We start from the raw sequence: 18,935 nt of genomic DNA, 5'->3' as shown, positions 1-18,935 counted from the left end.
GGGCAAAAAACGGTAATAAATAAAATCAAGACGATAAATGTCCGACTGCGAAATTCGAAGATTAACTTAAAAAACCTAAAGACAAAAATGGTAATAAATAACTAAACGATAAATGTCCAACCGCGAAACTCGGAGATTAACTTAACAAACCTAAGGAAAAAAAGGTAATAAATAAAATCTATACGATAAATGTCTGACCGCAAAATTTGAAGATTAACTTAAAAAAAACCTAAGGACATAAAGGTAATACAAAAGTAGTGTTGAGAGAGAAGACCCCCCGCTCTAGAAGCAACATAGTTAAGTAACCATTTCTCTTTTTCTCAGTATACTCACGCTATATATTCTCATCTCCCTCACACCAATCCCAAAATTTTGATTCCAATTCCAAACTACACAAATTTCTCAACCCTTCTCTCTCTCTTCTCCCTTTCCCTTGGGGTTTCCGTTTCGCTTATTCTTTCTCTTCCATTTTCATGAACCTAACCCTATTCTCGCTCATCTCTCAGGTTTGTGTTCATCCCTTTCTCGATTCCACGCACACACTTTCGGTAAATCTAATCAATAGCTGATTTCGTTTTTCATCATCTTCGTGTTTATCAATTCCGTTTACTTTAATTAATCACCGATTATCGCTTAATCAACTTTAATTTAACTTTTTTTTTGTTGTTATTCTGCTTAATCTGATTATTTTAGTATTATTGTTTAAAAAAATGGAACTGATTATTTTTTATTTTTTTAAATTAATTTTGATTTTTTTCTTTCTTTTCAGGCAGTGGTTTGAGAGTAGAGAAGATTAGGTTAAATGACAACGCTAAGATCGAATTGGCCTTCAAGGTTACGTCAACTTCTGTCAAGTGAAGGTGCAATTGGTCCTTCTATTAAGCTCGATTCTGAGCCTGTAAGTGTGTTTTTCTCTTTTACAGTTTTTATTTTGTGATATTTGTTATTAGGGTTTAGTTCGTGTTTGGATTCGCTTATTTGAGCATGTACTGGTATTAAAGTTTTGTGAGCCTGTTTGAGAGAACTTATAAAAAGTGACTTTGTTCGTAAGTTGTCTTACTGTAAAAAGTTGAAAATATGAATTAATTGTAGTAGTTAGATGTGTTGATATTGTGTTGGACACTGACATATACACGGGGCACGACACATCAACACCAGTAAAACTTTGAAAATATGAATTAATTGAACATAGTTACATGTGTTGGTGTCATGTTACATGTGTTGGCGTTGTGTCAGACATTGAACATGTCTATCATCAGACGTGATGATACTACAAAGGTGACGTCATGGGTACTACAAAGGTTTGGTGTCAGACACTGACGACATGGCAACACAGGTAAATATTTGAAAAAATGAATTAATTGAATGTAGTTCCACGTGTCAGTGTCGTGTCGGCAGATGTCTGACATTGGAGATGCCTTCCATCATACTCCCTCCGGTCACTATTATAAGCAAACACCTATTTTTTAGATTCATTGAATAAGTCATGTATCTGGTTTATAATATAAGACCAAATCTGCTTTATAATATAAGACCAAATACATATTTATTCAATGAATCTAAAAAAGTAGATTTTTGCTTATAATAGTGTGTCCGGAGGGAGCAAGTGTCAATGCGATAGAGGTTTTCGGCTAATTTTCTTAAGTTCTGGAAGATAGTTTAATTTGTTTTAATATTATGCGAAAATTTGACTCCCGTGCACTTTTAACGACTTTATGGTGATTTAAGGGTTTATTTGAACTTGTAACATATTATGAAAATAGTTCAATATATGTGCATAAGCTACGGTCCGACAATAGTTAATTGAAACAGATTATATTGATACTATGTGAAGTTCACGCTCGTTCCCTATTCAGTTGTAGAAACCACATATACATAAGCTCATATGTGATAGTATGAACAAATGCTTGATTAAGTTTTTTTATCCAAACATCCCTTTATGTATGTTTTTCAACTTTTTAGTTGTAGAAACAACTTTTATTTTTAGGCAAGAAACAAGACATATATAAGCTCCTATAAGAAAAACTTTTTTTTTTTTTTTGAATAAGGGCTTAATTAAGCTATTTATACAAGCACACCTTTGTGTTTTTTTTTTCTTTTTCTGATTTTTAGCGTATTGTATCTTATTCTTTGTATTCATTTGCAGACTTTAAAATGGCACTTGCCACCCAAAATTATGTTGCTTCATATGTGTATATTTCGTGTAACCAAAAAAATAAAAATAAAGTGTATATTTTGTGTTTGTATAGCACTTTTGTTTTAATCTAAAAGTTCACGAATGGTTTTACGCGCGAGGGAAAATAAAGCAATATGAAGCATCATTATATTGCGTGCATTTAGAAATGACATAGTCAGGAAAACAAACTTTGCATTTGATTGATATTAGTTTGCTGGAAGCCCCAAGCGTTATTGATTTAAAATAGGAAAATATTTTTTTTGGCAAGTAATTGACATCAACCTGTAGGAAAATAAAAATGTTGTCTTTCTTATATGCTTTTGCTTTAAAGGAGAAATTTGTAGCTTGATAGAAACCAATGATACGTGTGAAAGAATGAAAAAGAGTGAGAAAATTTTGAGAGAAGACAAGTGCTGACTGTTACAGAAATGTTTACATGAAACTTTCATGTGCCATCATCTAGTCCGCCCTTGTTTATCACACCAATATTTTGATATATAACATGCTTTGTTGCCTGATTTTCGTCATTTGTTTTATGCAAAGTTTTTTGTACAAATTAACAGTTCTCTTCTAGAGAAACAGTTGCCAAAGAATTCTTATTCTACCATGGTAACCAATTATAAAGTGTGTATCTGTGTCACATTTTTTAGTAACGCTGTTTACAACCTACTGAAACCATATTTCCCCAACAGCTTGCTGACTTAGCATAAAACAGAAGTTTATTGTTGAAGTTGTATAAACCAAAGGAGTGTAGTTACTATAAAATATCTTATCCAATTATTTTTTATTTTGAAATAGCTTATTTAAATAGAAAAACTAGTAACTAGGTTTTGCTTGAGATGGGATACATAGGTAGGGAAACTATTATTGCATGTGATTAGATAATCAATTTTCAGTGCAGAATTTACTGATTATTGGATTACTGATTTTATAACATGTATTTTTTTTTAATGGTGGATTTGAATTTAGTATGAGATTGATTGAATAGAGAGCATGGTTCTCAAAATCGAAATCTCATCTAAGATCGATTGGATAACAAAAAATCGTAAATCATAGGATCGTAACATAGATCGTATGATCCCAAGATCCCACCAGAAACGAAGTTATATTATAATTAAGAAAAATAATTAATAACCAATAGTATTAACTATTAAAATAATTTGTCAGAAAAATAACTATCAAAATATATATGAAGTAATATATTAAATATACGATTTTTTTTTAAAGAATATTAAATATAAGAATTATTAAGGATAAAAACAATCAAATCATTTAAAAAGGAGAGTACTGTCAGCAAATTACCATTAAAAAATAAAAATTCTAGTAAAGAAAAGCATTAAAAATTATATTAAGAATAGCAAGCAATTAGCTGGCACACTCATTGCATGACTTTTCAGCAAGCAATATGGGTCAACGAAATCATAAATAAGATTTTATTTTATTTTTTTTACCAATAAATGAGCTTTTATTATTCCCAATGTGAAAGGCACGAACTGGGTCGAAAACGGGTCGCATGGGTCGAAAGGTGTGAAGCCGGTGCGAGAGAGATCGCTGCTCCCACGATCTTCCGATCTATCTCTGCGCGCCGGCCGCTCCGCCCTCTCCCACGATTTTCGCACTGCTTCGGCACGGTTGAAGGAGAAGAACGCGTGAGATCGTACGATCTAGACCTGGCGCTTGACAACCTTGATAGAGAGGTTTCTGAAAAGAAAACTATGTTCCATAACTTTGTAAATTATGAAGAAAGTTCGAACAGTATAAGCAACTCACTTCATTGACCTTCTGATTTTGGTTTGAGGATTTATATTTAATATTTGGAAAGTTTTGCTTTCTGCCATTGCGATGTAATCAAACAGTAGTTTGTGAAAGTAGTAGACACCTTGGACATAGTTACTTTGGTTTCTATTATTTTTTAAAAGCTTTTGTCTTACTGGACTTCAAGAATATAATTAAGATAACATTACCTCAATATTTGATTAGGATACATTCCATCACTGACATATATTCTAAATGCTAATTTAATTAGTAATTTGCTAGTGCTGGATTCAGGATTCAAACACCCAACATGTGTTTTACATAAAGGAAAGTGATATGCCGATATATAATTAATTAATAATGCACCACAAGCCTTATAGGTGCGTTTTTGTGGTGTTCCAAATCTCTAAATATAGGATGATTAAATACTATTAAGTAGTTGTATGCCTTTAGGATTTGGTATTTCTTTTATGGATGGAGAGTGGCAGATTCCTTAGGATGTTCGGTTAAATTGTGGGATCCATTTCCATATACTCCTTTCGTTAGAATTATTTTTGAGCGGCAAGTTTTCTTTTTCTATAAGTTTGATTAATTAATATGATTGTTCCTCAGTTGAAATTGATTACAACGAGCAATTCATGACGTCAATTATGTATTTTCTTCAACCACATTCCATAAGTTTTGTACTCTTGGATTTATTTGTATGCATTTTTCATCTTCGTGGATACATATATAATTGTATCTATTTATGTATTGTCATATGTTTCCCCCTTATCCATATATTGTCATCTAAATTTGGTGATTATTTGGTTCCAGCCTCCTAAGGTCAAAGCCTTCATTGAGAAGGTCATCCAGTGTCCGCTACAAGATATAGCTATACCACTATCTGGCTTTCGGTGGGAGTACGACAAGGTAATATTACTCTAAAAGTCTGCTTGTTTATATTTGCGAAAAAAAAAGGTCTGCTTGTTTTGCTGCACCGTAATTTTATTTTCACAGTACCTTATACATTGCTTTTCACCTCAGGGGAATTTTCATCACTGGAGACCATTGCTGCTTCATTTTGATACATACTTCAAGACTTATTTATCGTGTAGAAATGACCTCACTTTGTTAGAGAATCTAGAAGTTGACAGCCCATTACCAAAACATGATATTCTGCAAATATTGCGGGTGATGCAAATAATTTTAGAGAACTGTCCAAATAAGAGCACCTTTGATGGCATAGAGGTCAGTTGGACATATATTTATTTATTTATTTATTTTTTTATTTTTTTACGAGGAAAGTTGGACAGGAATTATTCCTTTGTAAGTCTGGTCTTGATTTTTAATTTTATTTTTGTGGTACTAAATTTCACTACTATGTATTTCCTCAGCATTTCAAGCTTTTGCTAGCATCAACCGATCCCGAGATTCTTATTGCTGCATTAGAGACTCTTTCTGCACTTGTAAAAATTAATCCCTCTAAGCTTCATGGAAATGCAAAGATGGTTAGCTGTGGTTCAGTGAACAGCTCTCTCTTATCGCTAGCACAGGGTTGGGGAAGCAAGGAGGAGGGACTGGGATTGTACTCTTGTGTAATGGCAAATGAGAAAGCCCAAAATGAAGCACTAAGCTTGTTTCCTTCTGATGTAGAGATTGGTGGTGATCAATCTAATTATCGCATAGGCACTACTCTTTATTTTGAATTACATGGACCTAGTGCACAAAGTGAAGAACGCAGTGCAGATACATCTTCCCCCGGCATGAGAGTCATACATATGCCAGATTTACATCTCCGCAAAGAAGATGATTTGTCATTGCTGAAGCAATGCATTGAACAATATAACATTCCTTCAGAGCTCAGATTTTCGCTGCTCTCTAGAATTAGATATGCTCACGCCTTTCGGTCTCCTAGGATATGCAGGCTTTACAGCAGGATATGCCTACTTTCTTTCATTGTGCTGGTTCAATCTGGCGATGCTCATGATGAACTTGTGTCCTTTTTTGCTAATGAACCGGAATATACAAATGAGTTAATTAGAATTGTGCGATCTGAAGAAACCATATCTGGATCTATCAGAACACTCGCAATGCTTGCATTAGGAGCCCAGTTGGCAGCATATACTTCATCGCATGAAAGGGCACGGATACTTAGTGGATCTAGTTCAAGTTTTGCCGGTGGGAACCGCATGATACTTCTGAATGTGCTCCAGAGGGCTATCTTGTCATTGAAAAATTCTAGCGATCCATCAACCCTTGCCTTTGTTGAGGCACTTCTTCAGTTTTATTTGCTTCATGTGGTTTCAACGTCAACTTCTGGGAGTAGTATTAGAGGTTCTGGTATGGTACCTACATTCTTGCCGCTTCTGGAGGATTCTGATCCTGCACATGTTCATTTAGTGTGTTTTGCTGTGAAAACCCTTCAGAAGCTTATGGATTATAGTAGCTCGGCTGTATCTTTGTTTAAAGAGTTGGGGGGCATTGAGCTTTTGTCTCAGAGATTATGGAAAGAAGTGCAAAGGGTCATTGAATTAGTTGGAGAAAACGATAACATGTTCATCGCTGGTGAAAGTTCAAGGCATAGTACTGATCAATTGTACTCCCAGAAGAGGCTCATAAAGGTCTCCCTCAAGGCACTTGGTTCTGCAACATATGCACCTGCAAACGCCACAAGATCTCAATATTCTAACGACAATTCATTGCCTGCTACTCTATGCTTGATATTTCAGAATGTAGATAAGTTTGGAGGTGATGTTTACTACTCAGCTGTTACTGTCATGAGCGAAATAATCCATAAAGATCCTACATGTTTTTCTATTCTGCATGATATGGGTCTTCCCGATGCTTTTTTGTCATCAGTTGGATCTGAACTGCTTCCTTCATCAAAGGCTTTGACATGTATTCCGAATGGTCTTGGGGCCATATGTCTCAATGCCAAAGGGCTAGAGGCCGTTAGAGAATCTTCGTCACTGCGGTTCCTTGTTGATATTTTCACCAGCAAAAAGTACGTCTTAGCCATGAATGAGGCTATTGTTCCTTTAGCAAATGCTGTGGAGGAACTTCTACGTCATGTGTCCTCATTGAGAAGCACTGGTGTGGATATTATCATTGAAATCATCCATAAGATTGCATCTTTTGGTGATGAAAATGGTAGAGGATTTTCTGGAAAAGCTAATGAAGGTACTGCAATGGAAACAGATTCCGAAGTCAAAGAGAATGAAGGCCATGGTTGCATTGCAGGCACTTCATATTCAGCTGCAGAAGGCATAAGTGATGACCAGTTTATTCAGCTATGTGTCTTTCATTTGATGGTATTGACTCATAGGACTATGGAAAATTCTGAAACATGCCGGCTATTTGTGGAAAAATCAGGAATTGAATCTTTGTTGAAGTTGTTATTACGACCCACTATTGCTCAATCCTCAGAAGGCATGTCCATTGCTTTACACAGCACCATGGTATTTAAGGGATTTGCTCAACATCACTCAACTTCTCTGGCACGAGCCTTCTGTTCCTCTCTTAAAGAGCACTTGAAGAAAGCGTTAGCTGGGTTTAGTGCAGCTTCTGAACCTTTGTTACTGGATCCTAGAATGACAAATGATGGTGGCATATTTTCTTCCCTTTTCCTTGTTGAGTTCCTACTATTCCTTGCTGCAGCGAAAGACAACCGGTGGGTGAGTGCGTTGCTTACAGAATTTGGAAATGGCAGTAAGGATGTCCTTGAAGACATTGGGAGTGTCCACCGTGAAGTTCTGTGGCAAATTGCTCTACTTGAAAATAAGAAACAAGGGATTGAAGAAGAGGGTTCTTGTTCTTCTGATTCCCAACAGGCAGAACGTGATGCAAGTGAAACCGAGGAGCAAAGGATCAATTCTTTCAGGCAGTTACTTGATCCATTACTGAGGAGGAGGACATCAGGATGGAGCATTGAATCTCAGTTTTTTGACCTTATAAACATGTATCGAGATTTGGGTCGTTCCACTGGTTTCCAACATCGATCAATTTCTGCTGGGCCAAACATACGGTCAAGCTCCAGTAACCAGTTGCATCATTCTGGGTCTGATGATAATGCTGAGTCTGTTAACAAGAAGGAATCTGACAAGACTAGGTCTTATTATACCTCTTGTTGTGACATGGTCAGATCACTTTCATTTCACATTACCCATTTGTTCCAAGAGTTAGGAAAAGTAATGCTGCTACCATCACGTCGACGTGATGATATTGTGAATGTAAGTCCTGCTTCAAAATCAGTGGCTTCTACTTTGGCATCAATTGCTCTAGATCATATGAATTATGGAGGCCATGCAAATCATTCGGGAACAGAAGAGTCCATATCAACCAAGTGTCGGTATTATGGGAAAGTGATTGACTTCATAGATAGTATGCTAATGGAGAGGCCAGATTCATGCAATCCTGTTCTGTTGAATTGCTTGTATGGACGTGGAGTTATTCAATCTGTATTGACCACCTTTGAAGCTACCAGTCAGCTGCTCTTTTCAGTTAATCGGGTCCCTGCCTCGCCTATGGATACTGATGATGCAAATGCAAAGCAAGATGACAAGGAGGATACAAATAACTCATGGATTTATGGTTCTTTAGCTAGTTATGGGAAATTGATGGACCATTTAGTAACCTCCTCTTTTATATTATCATCATTCACAAAGCATTTACTTGCACAGCCCCTTACAAATGGTGACACACCTTTTCCAAGGGACCCTGAGACTTTTATGAAAGTCCTCCAATCCACAGTGTTGAAGACCGTGCTTCCTGTTTGGACTCATCCCCAGTTTGGTGACTGTAGTTATGAATTTATTTCTGCAGTTATCTCCATCATTAGGCATGTCTATTCAGGGGTTGAAGTAAAAAATGTAAATGGCAGTGGTGGTTCTCGTATTACTGGACCGCCTCCTAATGAAACAACTATTTCTACCATTGTAGAGATGGGTTTTTCGCGGTCTAGAGCAGAGGAAGCTTTGAGGCATGTTGGGTCGAATAGTGTAGAGTTGGCGATGGAGTGGTTGTTCTCACATCCAGAAGAAGTACAAGAAGATGATGAACTTGCTCGTGCACTTGCAATGTCCCTTGGGAACTCTGAATCAGACACCAATGATGCCGTTCCAAATGCAAATGAAAATGAAGCTGTTCAACAGCTTGAAGAAGAGACAGTACAGTTTCCTTCTGTTGATGAGTTGTTATCTTCTTGCACAAAACTTCTGATGAAAGAACCTCTTGCTTTTCCTGTCCGCGACTTACTTGTGATGATTTGCTCTCAGGATGATGGTAAACATAGATCTAGTGTTGTCTTATTTATTGTTGACCGAATCAAAGAGTGTGGTTTGGTTTCTAGCAATGAAAATTACACCATGCTGGCTACTCTTTTTCATGTTCTTGCTTTAATTCTTAACGAGGATACTGTGGCACGAGAAGCTGCTTCCAAGAGTGGATTGATCAAAATTGCCTCTGATCTACTCTACCAGTGGGATTCTAGTCTTGATGGCAAGGAGAAACAGCAGGTGCCAAAATGGGTCACAGCTGCTTTTCTTGCCTTAGACAGGTTGCTGCAGGTGGATCAAAAATTAAATTCTGAAATTACAGAGCAGTTGAAGAAGGAAGTTGTGAATAAACAGCAGGCATCAATTACTATTGATGAAGATAGGCAAAACAAGTTACAGTCTGCACTGGGGCTCTCAATGAAGTATGCCGATATACATGAGCAGAAGAGACTTGTTGAGATTGCGTGTAGTTGTATGAAGAATCAACTTCCCTCCGACACAATGCACGCTGTTCTGCTTTTATGTTCCAATCTTACAAGGAATCATTCTGTTGCGCTTGCCTTTTTGGATGCTGGTGGTTTAAGTCTACTTCTTTCGTTGCCAACAAGTAGTCTTTTCTCTGGGTTTGACAATGTTGCTGCCAGTATTGTCCGTCATATTCTTGAAGATCCACAGACACTCCGTCAAGCAATGGAATCCGAGATAAAACACAATCTTTTAACTGTGCCTAACCGGCATCCAAATGGAAGGGTCAATCCTCGCAATTTTCTTTCAAATTTAGCTTCTGTGATTGCTCGGGATCCAGCAGTTTTTATGCAAGCTGCACAATCTGTGTGCCAGGTTGAAATGGTAGGTGAAAGACCTTACATTGTCTTGCTGAAAGATAAAGACAAAGTGAAGGAGAAAGAAAAGGATAAGCATAAATCATTGGAGAAAGAAAAAGTACAGAATGGTGATGGTAAGGTTGGTGTTGGGCATACAACCACAGCAGGTTCTGGCAATGGCCATGGCAAAATTCACGATTCAAATACCAAGAGTGTCAAAGGTCATAGAAAACCTAGTCAAAGTTTTATTGATGTGATAGAACTGCTGCTTGAATCTATATGCACTTTTATTCCCCCGTTGAAGGATGATGTTGACCCAAATGTTCTTCCTGGCACCACAGCATCAAGTGACATGGACATTGATGTCTCTACGAGCAAGGGAAAAGGAAAAGCGGTCGCTACTGTGTCTGACGGAAATGAAACCAGTAGTCAAGAAGCTTCTGCATCACTTGCGAAAATTGTCTTTATTTTGAAGCTTTTGACAGAGATATTATTGTTTTATTCATCATCAGTTTATGTTCTACTTCGACGAGATGCTGAATTGAGCAGCAGTAGGGTCACTTATCAGAAGAGTCCTGTTGGTATAAGCATCGGTGGAATATTCTACCACATTCTTCATAATTTTCTTCCATATTCTCGAAACTCCAAAAAAGACAAGAAAGTTGACGGTGATTGGAGGCAGAAACTAGCAACCAGGGCTAACCAGTTTATGGTGGCTGCTTGTGTCCGTTCCACAGAGGCTAGGAAGAGGATTTTTAGTGAGATTAGTTCCATCATCAATGAATTTGTTGATTGTCATGGCGTTGAGCATCCAGGCAATGAAATTCTGGTTTTTGTTGATCTGATTAATGATGTTTTGGCTGCTCGCACACCTTCTGGTTCATGCATCTCAGCCGAGGCCTCTGCCACTTTTATTGATGCTGGTTTGGTTAAATCATTTACTCGTACTCTTCAAGTTTTGGACCTGGATCATGCTGATTCATCTAAAGTTGCAACTGGTATTATTAAAGCTCTTGAGTTGGTTAGCAAGGAGCATATCCATTCAGCTGATTCTAATGCAGGGAAAGCAAAACCTGATCTACAACAACCCGGACGAATAGATAATATTGGTGATATGTCTCAGTCCATGGAAACAACTTCTCAAGCCAATCATGGTTCTCGTCAGGCTGATCAAGTAGGACCTTACACAGGTCAGACTTATGGCGGGTCTGAAGCTGTTACCGATGACATGGAACATGATCAAGATCTTGATGGGAACTTTGCTCCTTCTAACGAGGATCATTACATGCATGAAAATTCTGAGGATGCACGAGATGTTGAAAATGGAATGGAAAGTGTAGGTTTACAATTTGAAATCCAACCTCATGGCCAAGAGAATCTTGACGAAGATGACGATGAGGATGATGATATGTCTGGAGATGAAGGTGAAGATGTAGATGAAGACGAGGATGATGAGGAACATAATGACTTGGAACACGAAGTCCATCACTTGCCACATCCTGACACAGATCAAGATGACCATGAGATTGATGATGATGAGTTTGATGATGAAGTGATGGAAGAAGATGATGAGGAAGACGAGGAAGATGAGGATGGTGTTATACTGCGACTTGAGGAGGGCATTAATGGAATTAATGTTCTCGACCACATTGAAGTTCTTGGCAGAGATAATAACTTTCCAAATGAAGCTTTTCATGTAATGCCAGTTGAAGTTTTCGGCTCTAGACGCCCAGGGAGGACAACATCTATTTATAATCTTCTGGGAAGAACTGGTGATACTGCTACGCCTTCCCGCCACCCACTCTTGGTTGATCCTTCTTCCTCATTCCCCCCATCTACGGGGCAGTCAGGTTAGTTTCTTAACACATTTATTGCACTTTGATATATTGTTCCATAATGAGTTTTTTTTTTTTCTTTCTTATTTCATTAATTGTTATTTTTCTGTTTTATGTAGTTTTAATGACTGTTGTTTTTGGTATCTTACTAAATTTCCAGATAGTCTTATGGAGAACAACACATCAGGTTTGGATAATATATTTCGATCATTGAGAAGTGGACGCCATGGAAATCGTATGAACTTGTGGACTGATAATACCCAACAGAGTGGTGGATCAAACACCAGTGTTGTACCACAAGGCCTTGAGGAGTTGCTTGTCTCTCAATTAAGGCAACAAACCCCTGAAAACTCGCCTAATCAGGATGTAGCAGAAGCAGGTTCTCATGGTAATGTTGAAACCAGCCAGGCACAAGATTCAGGCAGTGCAATGCCAGAAATCCCTGTTGAGAGTAATGCTATCCAAGGAGTTAGTATAACTACTCCTTCAATAATTGACAACAGTAATGATGCTGGTATCAGACCTGCAGGGACAGGAGAGCAAACAAATGTATCAAACAGTCACTCACCGGCTGCTGAGATTCCATTCGAGCATAATGATGGTGCTTTGAGGGATGTTGAAGCTGTGAGCCAGGAGAGTGGTGGTAGCGGAGCAACTTTTGGGGAAAGCCTCCGGAGCCTAGATGTTGAGATTGGAAGTGCTGATGGCCATGATGATGGTGGGGAAAGACAGGTTTCTGCAGACAGAATAGCTGGTGATTCACAGGCTGCACGCTCAAGAAGAGCAAATATGCCTCCTGGTCATTTTCCCCCTGTTATTGGAAGAGATACACCCCTTCACAGTGTTGCTGAAGTTTCTGAGAATTCCAGTCGTGATGCAGATCAAGTGAGTCCAACAGCAGAGCAGCAAGTGAATAGTGATGCTGGATCAGGAGCAATTGATCCTGCTTTTCTAGATGCTCTTCCTGAGGAGCTGCGTGCTGAAGTCCTCTCTGCACAGCAAGGTCAAGTGGCTCAGCCACCAAATGTCGAATCTCAGAACTCTGGGGATATTGACCCAGAGTTCCTTGCTGCCCTCCCTGCAGATATTCGAGCAGAAGTTCTAGCTCAACAGCAAGCACAGAGGTTAAATCAGTCTCAGGAGTTGGAAGGTCAACCTGTAGAAATGGATACAGTCTCAATAATTGCAACATTTCCTTCAGATTTACGAGAAGAGGCAAGTTAACGAACTGACTGCAATTTGTAATAAAGTGTGATGCGATTGTGTCTGATTTTTGTCTTTTCTTATTTTCTTCAGGTTCTGTTAACTTCATCTGATAACATCCTTGCCAATCTTACACCTGCCCTTGTCGCTGAGGCAAATATGTTGCGGGAGAGGTATGCACACCGTTACAGTCGGACCCTCTTTGGTATGTATCCAAGAAGCCGTAGAGGTGAGACATCAAGACGTGATGGCATTGGTTCTGGCCTAGATGCAGTAGGGGGGCCTATTTCTTCACGCCGGTCCAGTGGAACTAAGGTTGTTGAAGCTGATGGAGCTCCACTAGTTGATACGGAAGCCTTGCATGGCATGGTTCGGTTATTTCGCATGGTGCAGGTAGTAATTTATGATATAAAGAAGCCTTCCTAAATGAGTCCTATTATATTATCTATAATTTATCTTTTAATTTTGCAGCCACTCTACAAAGGCCAATTGCAGAGGCTTCTTTTAAATCTTTGTGCTCATAGTGAAACAAGAATATCTTTGGTGAAAATTCTGATGGACTTGCTGAAGCTTGATGTGAGAAGATCTGTCAGTTCATTTGGCACTGTTGAGCCACCGTATAGATTATATGGCTGTCAGAGCAATGTAATGTATTCACGCCCTCAGTCTTTTGATGGTAAGAATACTTGATTATTTTATTCAACTGTCCTGTGGAACATAATTTTTAAGTTGGTGCTTGCAAACTTGAGTCTTCCCAAATAAGCAATCTTCAAAGCAGCTTTCTTTATTGTTTTTTTTTTTGGATAAATTGGCCAGTAACATTGTCTGGGGCACTTCGTTTCGTTATTTAATAATAAATTAGTTTATGAATACCTTTCATATTGTTTAACTACACAGGAGTACCCCCACTGCTGTCTCGACGAGTTCTTGAAACCCTCACCTACCTTGCTCGTAATCATCTATATGTGGCAAAGAGTTTGCTTCAGTCTAGGCTTCCTCATCCTGAGATTAAAGAACCAAATAACACTAGTGATGCACGTGGCAAAGCCGTGATGGTTGTTGAAGATGAAGTCAATATAGGTGAAAGTAATGGAGGGTACATCTCTATTGCAATGCTTTTGGCTCTTTTGAACCAGCCACTTTATTTGAGGAGCATAGCCCATCTTGAACAGGTGATAATTTGGTTGGTTTTATTGGCGTATATGCTATTCGATTCAATATGCATACACAATGCTGACATGATATACCCGTGCTTGTGTTTTCAGCTGCTAAATTTACTGGATGTAATCATTGACAGTGCTGGAAGCAAGTCCAGTCCATCTGATAAATCCTTGATTTCAACTCCAAATCCATCGTCAGGTCCTCAAATTTCTGCTGTCGAGGCAGAAACGAATGCAGGTTCTGGTGATGCATCTAATACAGTTAACGATTCATCCAAACCCACACCCGTTGATGATATTATAGAATCTGAGTCTCGGAGAGTATTGAGTAACTTGCCACAATCTGAACTCCGGCTCCTGTGCTCATTGCTTGCACATGAAGGGTATGCTTATAGGCCTTTGCTTCTTGATTTGTGCGGGTCCATTTGTCTCTCCTTTTGCCAATATGCCTATTTTTTTTATTTTATTTATCTTGTCTAGGAGTTCCTGGTTCTGGTTGAGGGTAGGGATGATAAATAATTACTTAGGAGAGCTCCTAAGTAATTTTACAATCAGTTATGCTGGTTTTGTTTTCTATGTGCATTTCTTGATTTTGTTATAACAACACTCCTAAATAACTTTACAATCTATAATGTTGGTTTTGTTATCGATGTACATTTTCTTGCTATTGTACCAACTCCACAACTGGTATCATTCATCATCAGACCAGATTGTTCTTGCTATTATTGTTGTAGTGACATATTTGCAATGTTAATGTTTTAGTGATGCTGGGGTTGATCTGATATTTTATGCATTTCTTTCAGTTTGTCAGATAATGCATATACTCTTGTTGCGGAGGTAGTGAAGAAATTGGTGGCCATTGCTCCAACTCATTGTCAGCTTTTTGTCACTGAGCTGGCTGAAGCAGTTCAAAACTTGACATCTTCTGCAATGGCTGAGTTACGTGTCTTCAGTGAAGCTATGAAAGCTCTTCTGAGTACTACATCTACAGATGGAGCTGCAATTTTGAGAGTTTTGCAAGCCTTGAGTTCCCTTGTCACCTCACTAACTGAGGATCATGGTGACAGAGTTAATCCTGCTGCTCTTTCTGAGGTTTGGCAAATCAATTCAGCATTAGAACCATTGTGGCAGGAGCTGAGCTGTTGCATAAGCAAGATAGAGTCCTACTCCGAGTCTACATCTGAGTTTGTCACCCCATCTAGTTCCTCTACTTCTCAACCAGCTGGTACCATGCCTCCACTTCCAGCTGGCTCTCAAAATATCTTGCCATTCATAGAATCTTTCTTTGTGGTTTGTGAGAAATTGCATCCTGCACAGCCAGGTGCTAGTCATGACCCAAGTATTCCTGTTATTTCTGACGTTGAGAATGCCAGTACATCCGAATCTCCGCAGAAAGTATCCGGACCTGCTGTGAAAGTAGATGAGAAAAATATGGCTTTTGTCAAGTTCTCAGAGAAACATAGGAAGCTTCTAAATGCTTTTATAAGGCAAAATCCTGGTTTGCTTGAGAAATCCTTCTCACTCATGCTGAAGGTTCCAAGATTTATCGATTTTGATAACAAGCGCGCTCACTTCCGATCAAAAATTAAGCATCAGCATGACCATCACCATAGCCCGTTAAGAATATCTGTAAGAAGGGCATATGTTCTAGAAGATTCTTATAACCAACTTCGCATGAGACCAACTCAAGATTTGAAGGGAAGGTTGACTGTTCACTTTCAAGGGGAGGAAGGTATCGATGCAGGAGGACTTACAAGGGAGTGGTATCAATTGTTGTCCAGAGTTATTTTTGACAAGGGAGCACTGCTTTTTACTACAGTGGGCAACGAGTCAACATTTCAACCAAACCCTAACTCTGTTTATCAAACAGAACATTTATCTTATTTCAAGTTTATTGGTAGAGTGGTGAGTGTGTTTGCAACTGCTCTTAATGCTTGCTGTTGGTCATATATGATTCTTACTTACCCCTTTCTACATTATCCAGGTTGGTAAAGCACTATTTGATGGTCAACTTTTGGATGTTCATTTTACTCGCTCATTCTACAAGCACATACTTGGGGTGAAGGTTACATATCATGATATTGAAGCCATTGACCCTGACTATTTCAAAAATTTGAAATGGATGCTTGAGGTAAGTGCAATACCCCTCATTTCAGTATTGTCTTCACATGTTGTTAATTGTTAATGTGATGATAATATCTTGTTTCTGGTCTAATTGCAGAATGATATCAGTGATGTTCTGGATCTTACTTTTAGCATTGATGCAGATGAGGAAAAATTGATCTTATATGAACGAACAGAAGTATTGACTGTGCCCTTAAACCTTTTGATATTGTATATTGGATAGTGCATTTTTAGTCTAATCTTGACGAACATGTCTAGGTGACTGATTATGAGTTGATTCCTGGCGGACGGAATATCAAAGTTACTGAAGAGAACAAGCATCAGTATGTTGATTTGGTTGCTGAGCATCGGTTGACAACTGCTATTCGACCTCAAATAAATGCTTTCTTGGAAGGGTTCAGTGAATTAATTCCCAGAGAGTTGATATCCATATTCAATGACAAAGAGCTTGAATTATTGATCAGTGGGCTTCCTGATATTGATTGTAAGACTTTCATTGTTTTCCATTCCTTTTGTTGATGTCTTTACTCTTTCTTTTCTTTCCCTGCCTGCTGTGTTCATGAGTATTTATATTGCATGAAAGGGAAGGTTTATCAGTTGTGCATTTTATTTCAGTGGATGACTTGAGAGCAAATACAGAATATTCTGGTTATAGTGCTGCATCGCCAGTTATTCAATGGTTTTGGGAGGTTGTTCAAGGCTTAAGCAAAGAAGACAAGGCTCGCCTTTTGCAATTTGTAACTGGCACATCCAAGGTATACACAGCTGAAAGAGCTTTGAGTATTCTAATATTTTATCACCTCAAATACTGTGTTTTTCATGGTCTGCGAACAAAGGATGAGTTCCGTAATACGCTAGCTACTGTCAATTAACCCATTTTATGAGCCATCGATTTATTTGTGATTGATTTTAGTCAATATTGAGTCTCACATGATTAAGCTGAATATGTAGTTTGCGTTACCTTAAATGTAATTTTATGTTACACTGGTAATCTTAGTGATCTTGAGGACTAAGCTTTTGTCTGTTTCCTTCGGAAGATGAGGACCTTTTTGCCTTTACTTCCATCGTTTATCTTCACTTGTATAAGAATATCACCTTGTTTCTAGTTTCCAAATTCACAATTGTGTACAAATCTTTTAATGAGGAGTTGATGGGTATCGGTTTTGTTAATATTACTGAACAAAAACAGGAAACAATTTTCCAAAACGGAACAAAACATAGTATTCGTTATTCTACAAAATGAAATGTCATAGACACCTGAACTAGTAGAGCCGTTAACATTTACAGTGCAATTTGAGGTTCTGATTTTCATCACTGATGTTTCAGGTGCCTTTGGAAGGTTTTAGTGCTCTTCAAGGAATTTCAGGCTCCCAGAAATTTCAGATACATAAAGCATATGGAAGTCCTGATCACTTGCCTTCTGCTCATACTTGGTACATCTTTTTGCCCTTTGAAATTCACTCCATATATAATACATATTTGATTTCTGTTTGCATCATTTATAGCCGACATGCAATGTTATCACTTGATCATCATTCATCATTGCCACCACAATCATTATTGTTATTTGATTTGAAACTAATTAAACATGAAATTTTCTTTGTGCAGTTTCAATCAATTGGATTTGCCGGAGTATCCATCTAAACAACATTTGGAAGAAAGGTTACTGCTAGCGATTCATGAAGCAAGTGAGGGATTTGGATTTGGTTAAGATTTGTATTTGTATTACATTTTAGATTAGGAGTTTATTTCAGAATAGAATTGAGTGGTACAGGGGTTTGAATATTTTTTAAATATCTTGTCTATATATGTTGTACAGTAGTATCTTCGCAATAGAAAATGTCCCTTTGGCAGTTTTTCAATTAACTGCTTTGCAGTTTTTAGAAATCCCATAATCATTTAATGATCCGAAAGTGGTCTTAGGTGGTAAATCCCATGTTTTAGTTTGATCTTTATATTATTGTAAACTATTCCTTAAAAGATGCGGGGAGGTTGCTATGATTAAACTAAATCTACCTCTTTTTGTTGACATCTTGTTTCTCTGTATGGAAAACATAGATGAATACATATTTCTATTCATTTTCATAACAGGAAGATGAACAAGGTTTACACATATTTGTATTCTAATCATCTTTATTCTAGACTCTGAAGTTCAGCTGGTTGCAACTTGGTTTAGGCCATAGTTTTAAAAACCGGACCGGACCGGCCGGTCGAACCGGTCGGACCGTGAACCGGTAGCCTAAGCGGTTTGAATCATCAATCAGATCGGTTGTGCATTTAACCCGGCGCTAACCGGATGACTCGGCCGGTTTTGTTGTGAACCGGCAAACCGGTAGTACTTTCAACCGGAACGAGTCAATCACATTTCCTAAACGTGTACCACTCTTCTTCCATAGCTTCGCGTGGACAGTGTGTGAGAAGAAGAAACGAAGAAGAAAGACATATTTTAAGAAGAAGCAAGGAAGAAGAAGTATTGACGGAGGCACTGAGCAGAGTTGAAAATGGAGTGAAAATGTACCTGCGGCGGCAAGCATCTGAGAGAGATAGTGAATAGATTTAGGGTTATGCATTGGACAATGGGCTTGGGCCCATGTTTTATTTCT

At 38.2% G+C, this 18,935-nt stretch overlaps 1 protein-coding gene across 1 annotated transcript; it reads left to right on the top strand.

The window, feature by feature from the left end:
* The first annotated feature begins 325 nt into the window (after positions 1 to 325).
* Positions 326 to 18,194, top strand: LOC146922889 (E3 ubiquitin-protein ligase UPL1-like). Its single transcript, XM_085715679.1, has 17 exons — positions 326 to 506; positions 770 to 898; positions 4,748 to 4,843; positions 4,958 to 5,161; positions 5,308 to 11,860; positions 12,006 to 13,060; positions 13,142 to 13,441; positions 13,520 to 13,724; positions 13,946 to 14,220; positions 14,314 to 14,591; positions 15,012 to 16,113; positions 16,193 to 16,339; positions 16,430 to 16,510; positions 16,591 to 16,816; positions 16,948 to 17,087; positions 17,659 to 17,765; positions 17,941 to 18,194. The coding sequence occupies exons 2-17, from the start codon at positions 803 to 805 to the stop codon at positions 18,041 to 18,043; spliced, it is 10,968 nt and encodes a 3,655-aa protein (XP_085571805.1). The 5' UTR covers positions 326 to 506; positions 770 to 802; the 3' UTR covers positions 18,044 to 18,194.
* The last annotated feature ends 741 nt before the right edge of the window (positions 18,195 to 18,935 follow it).

This window comes from Medicago sativa, chromosome 5 (assembly GCF_051527215.1).
Source record: "Medicago sativa cultivar Bolivia chromosome 5, Bolivia_mono, whole genome shotgun sequence".
Taxonomy (NCBI): domain Eukaryota; kingdom Viridiplantae; phylum Streptophyta; class Magnoliopsida; order Fabales; family Fabaceae; genus Medicago; species Medicago sativa.
Note: the sequence above shows the minus strand (reverse complement) of the source record. Positions and strands in the feature narration are given on the sequence as shown.

Coding starts and splice junctions, on each gene's coding strand:
- LOC146922889 (XM_085715679.1), top strand. CDS start 803: ATGACAACGCTAAGATCGAATTGGCCTTCAAGGTTACGTCAACTTCTG. Junction 4,844..4,957: donor TTCGGTGGGAGTACGACAAG/GTAATATTACTC, acceptor TTTTCACCTCAG/GGGAATTTTCATCACTGGAG. Junction 17,088..17,658: donor TTGTAACTGGCACATCCAAG/GTATACACAGCT, acceptor CTGATGTTTCAG/GTGCCTTTGGAAGGTTTTAG.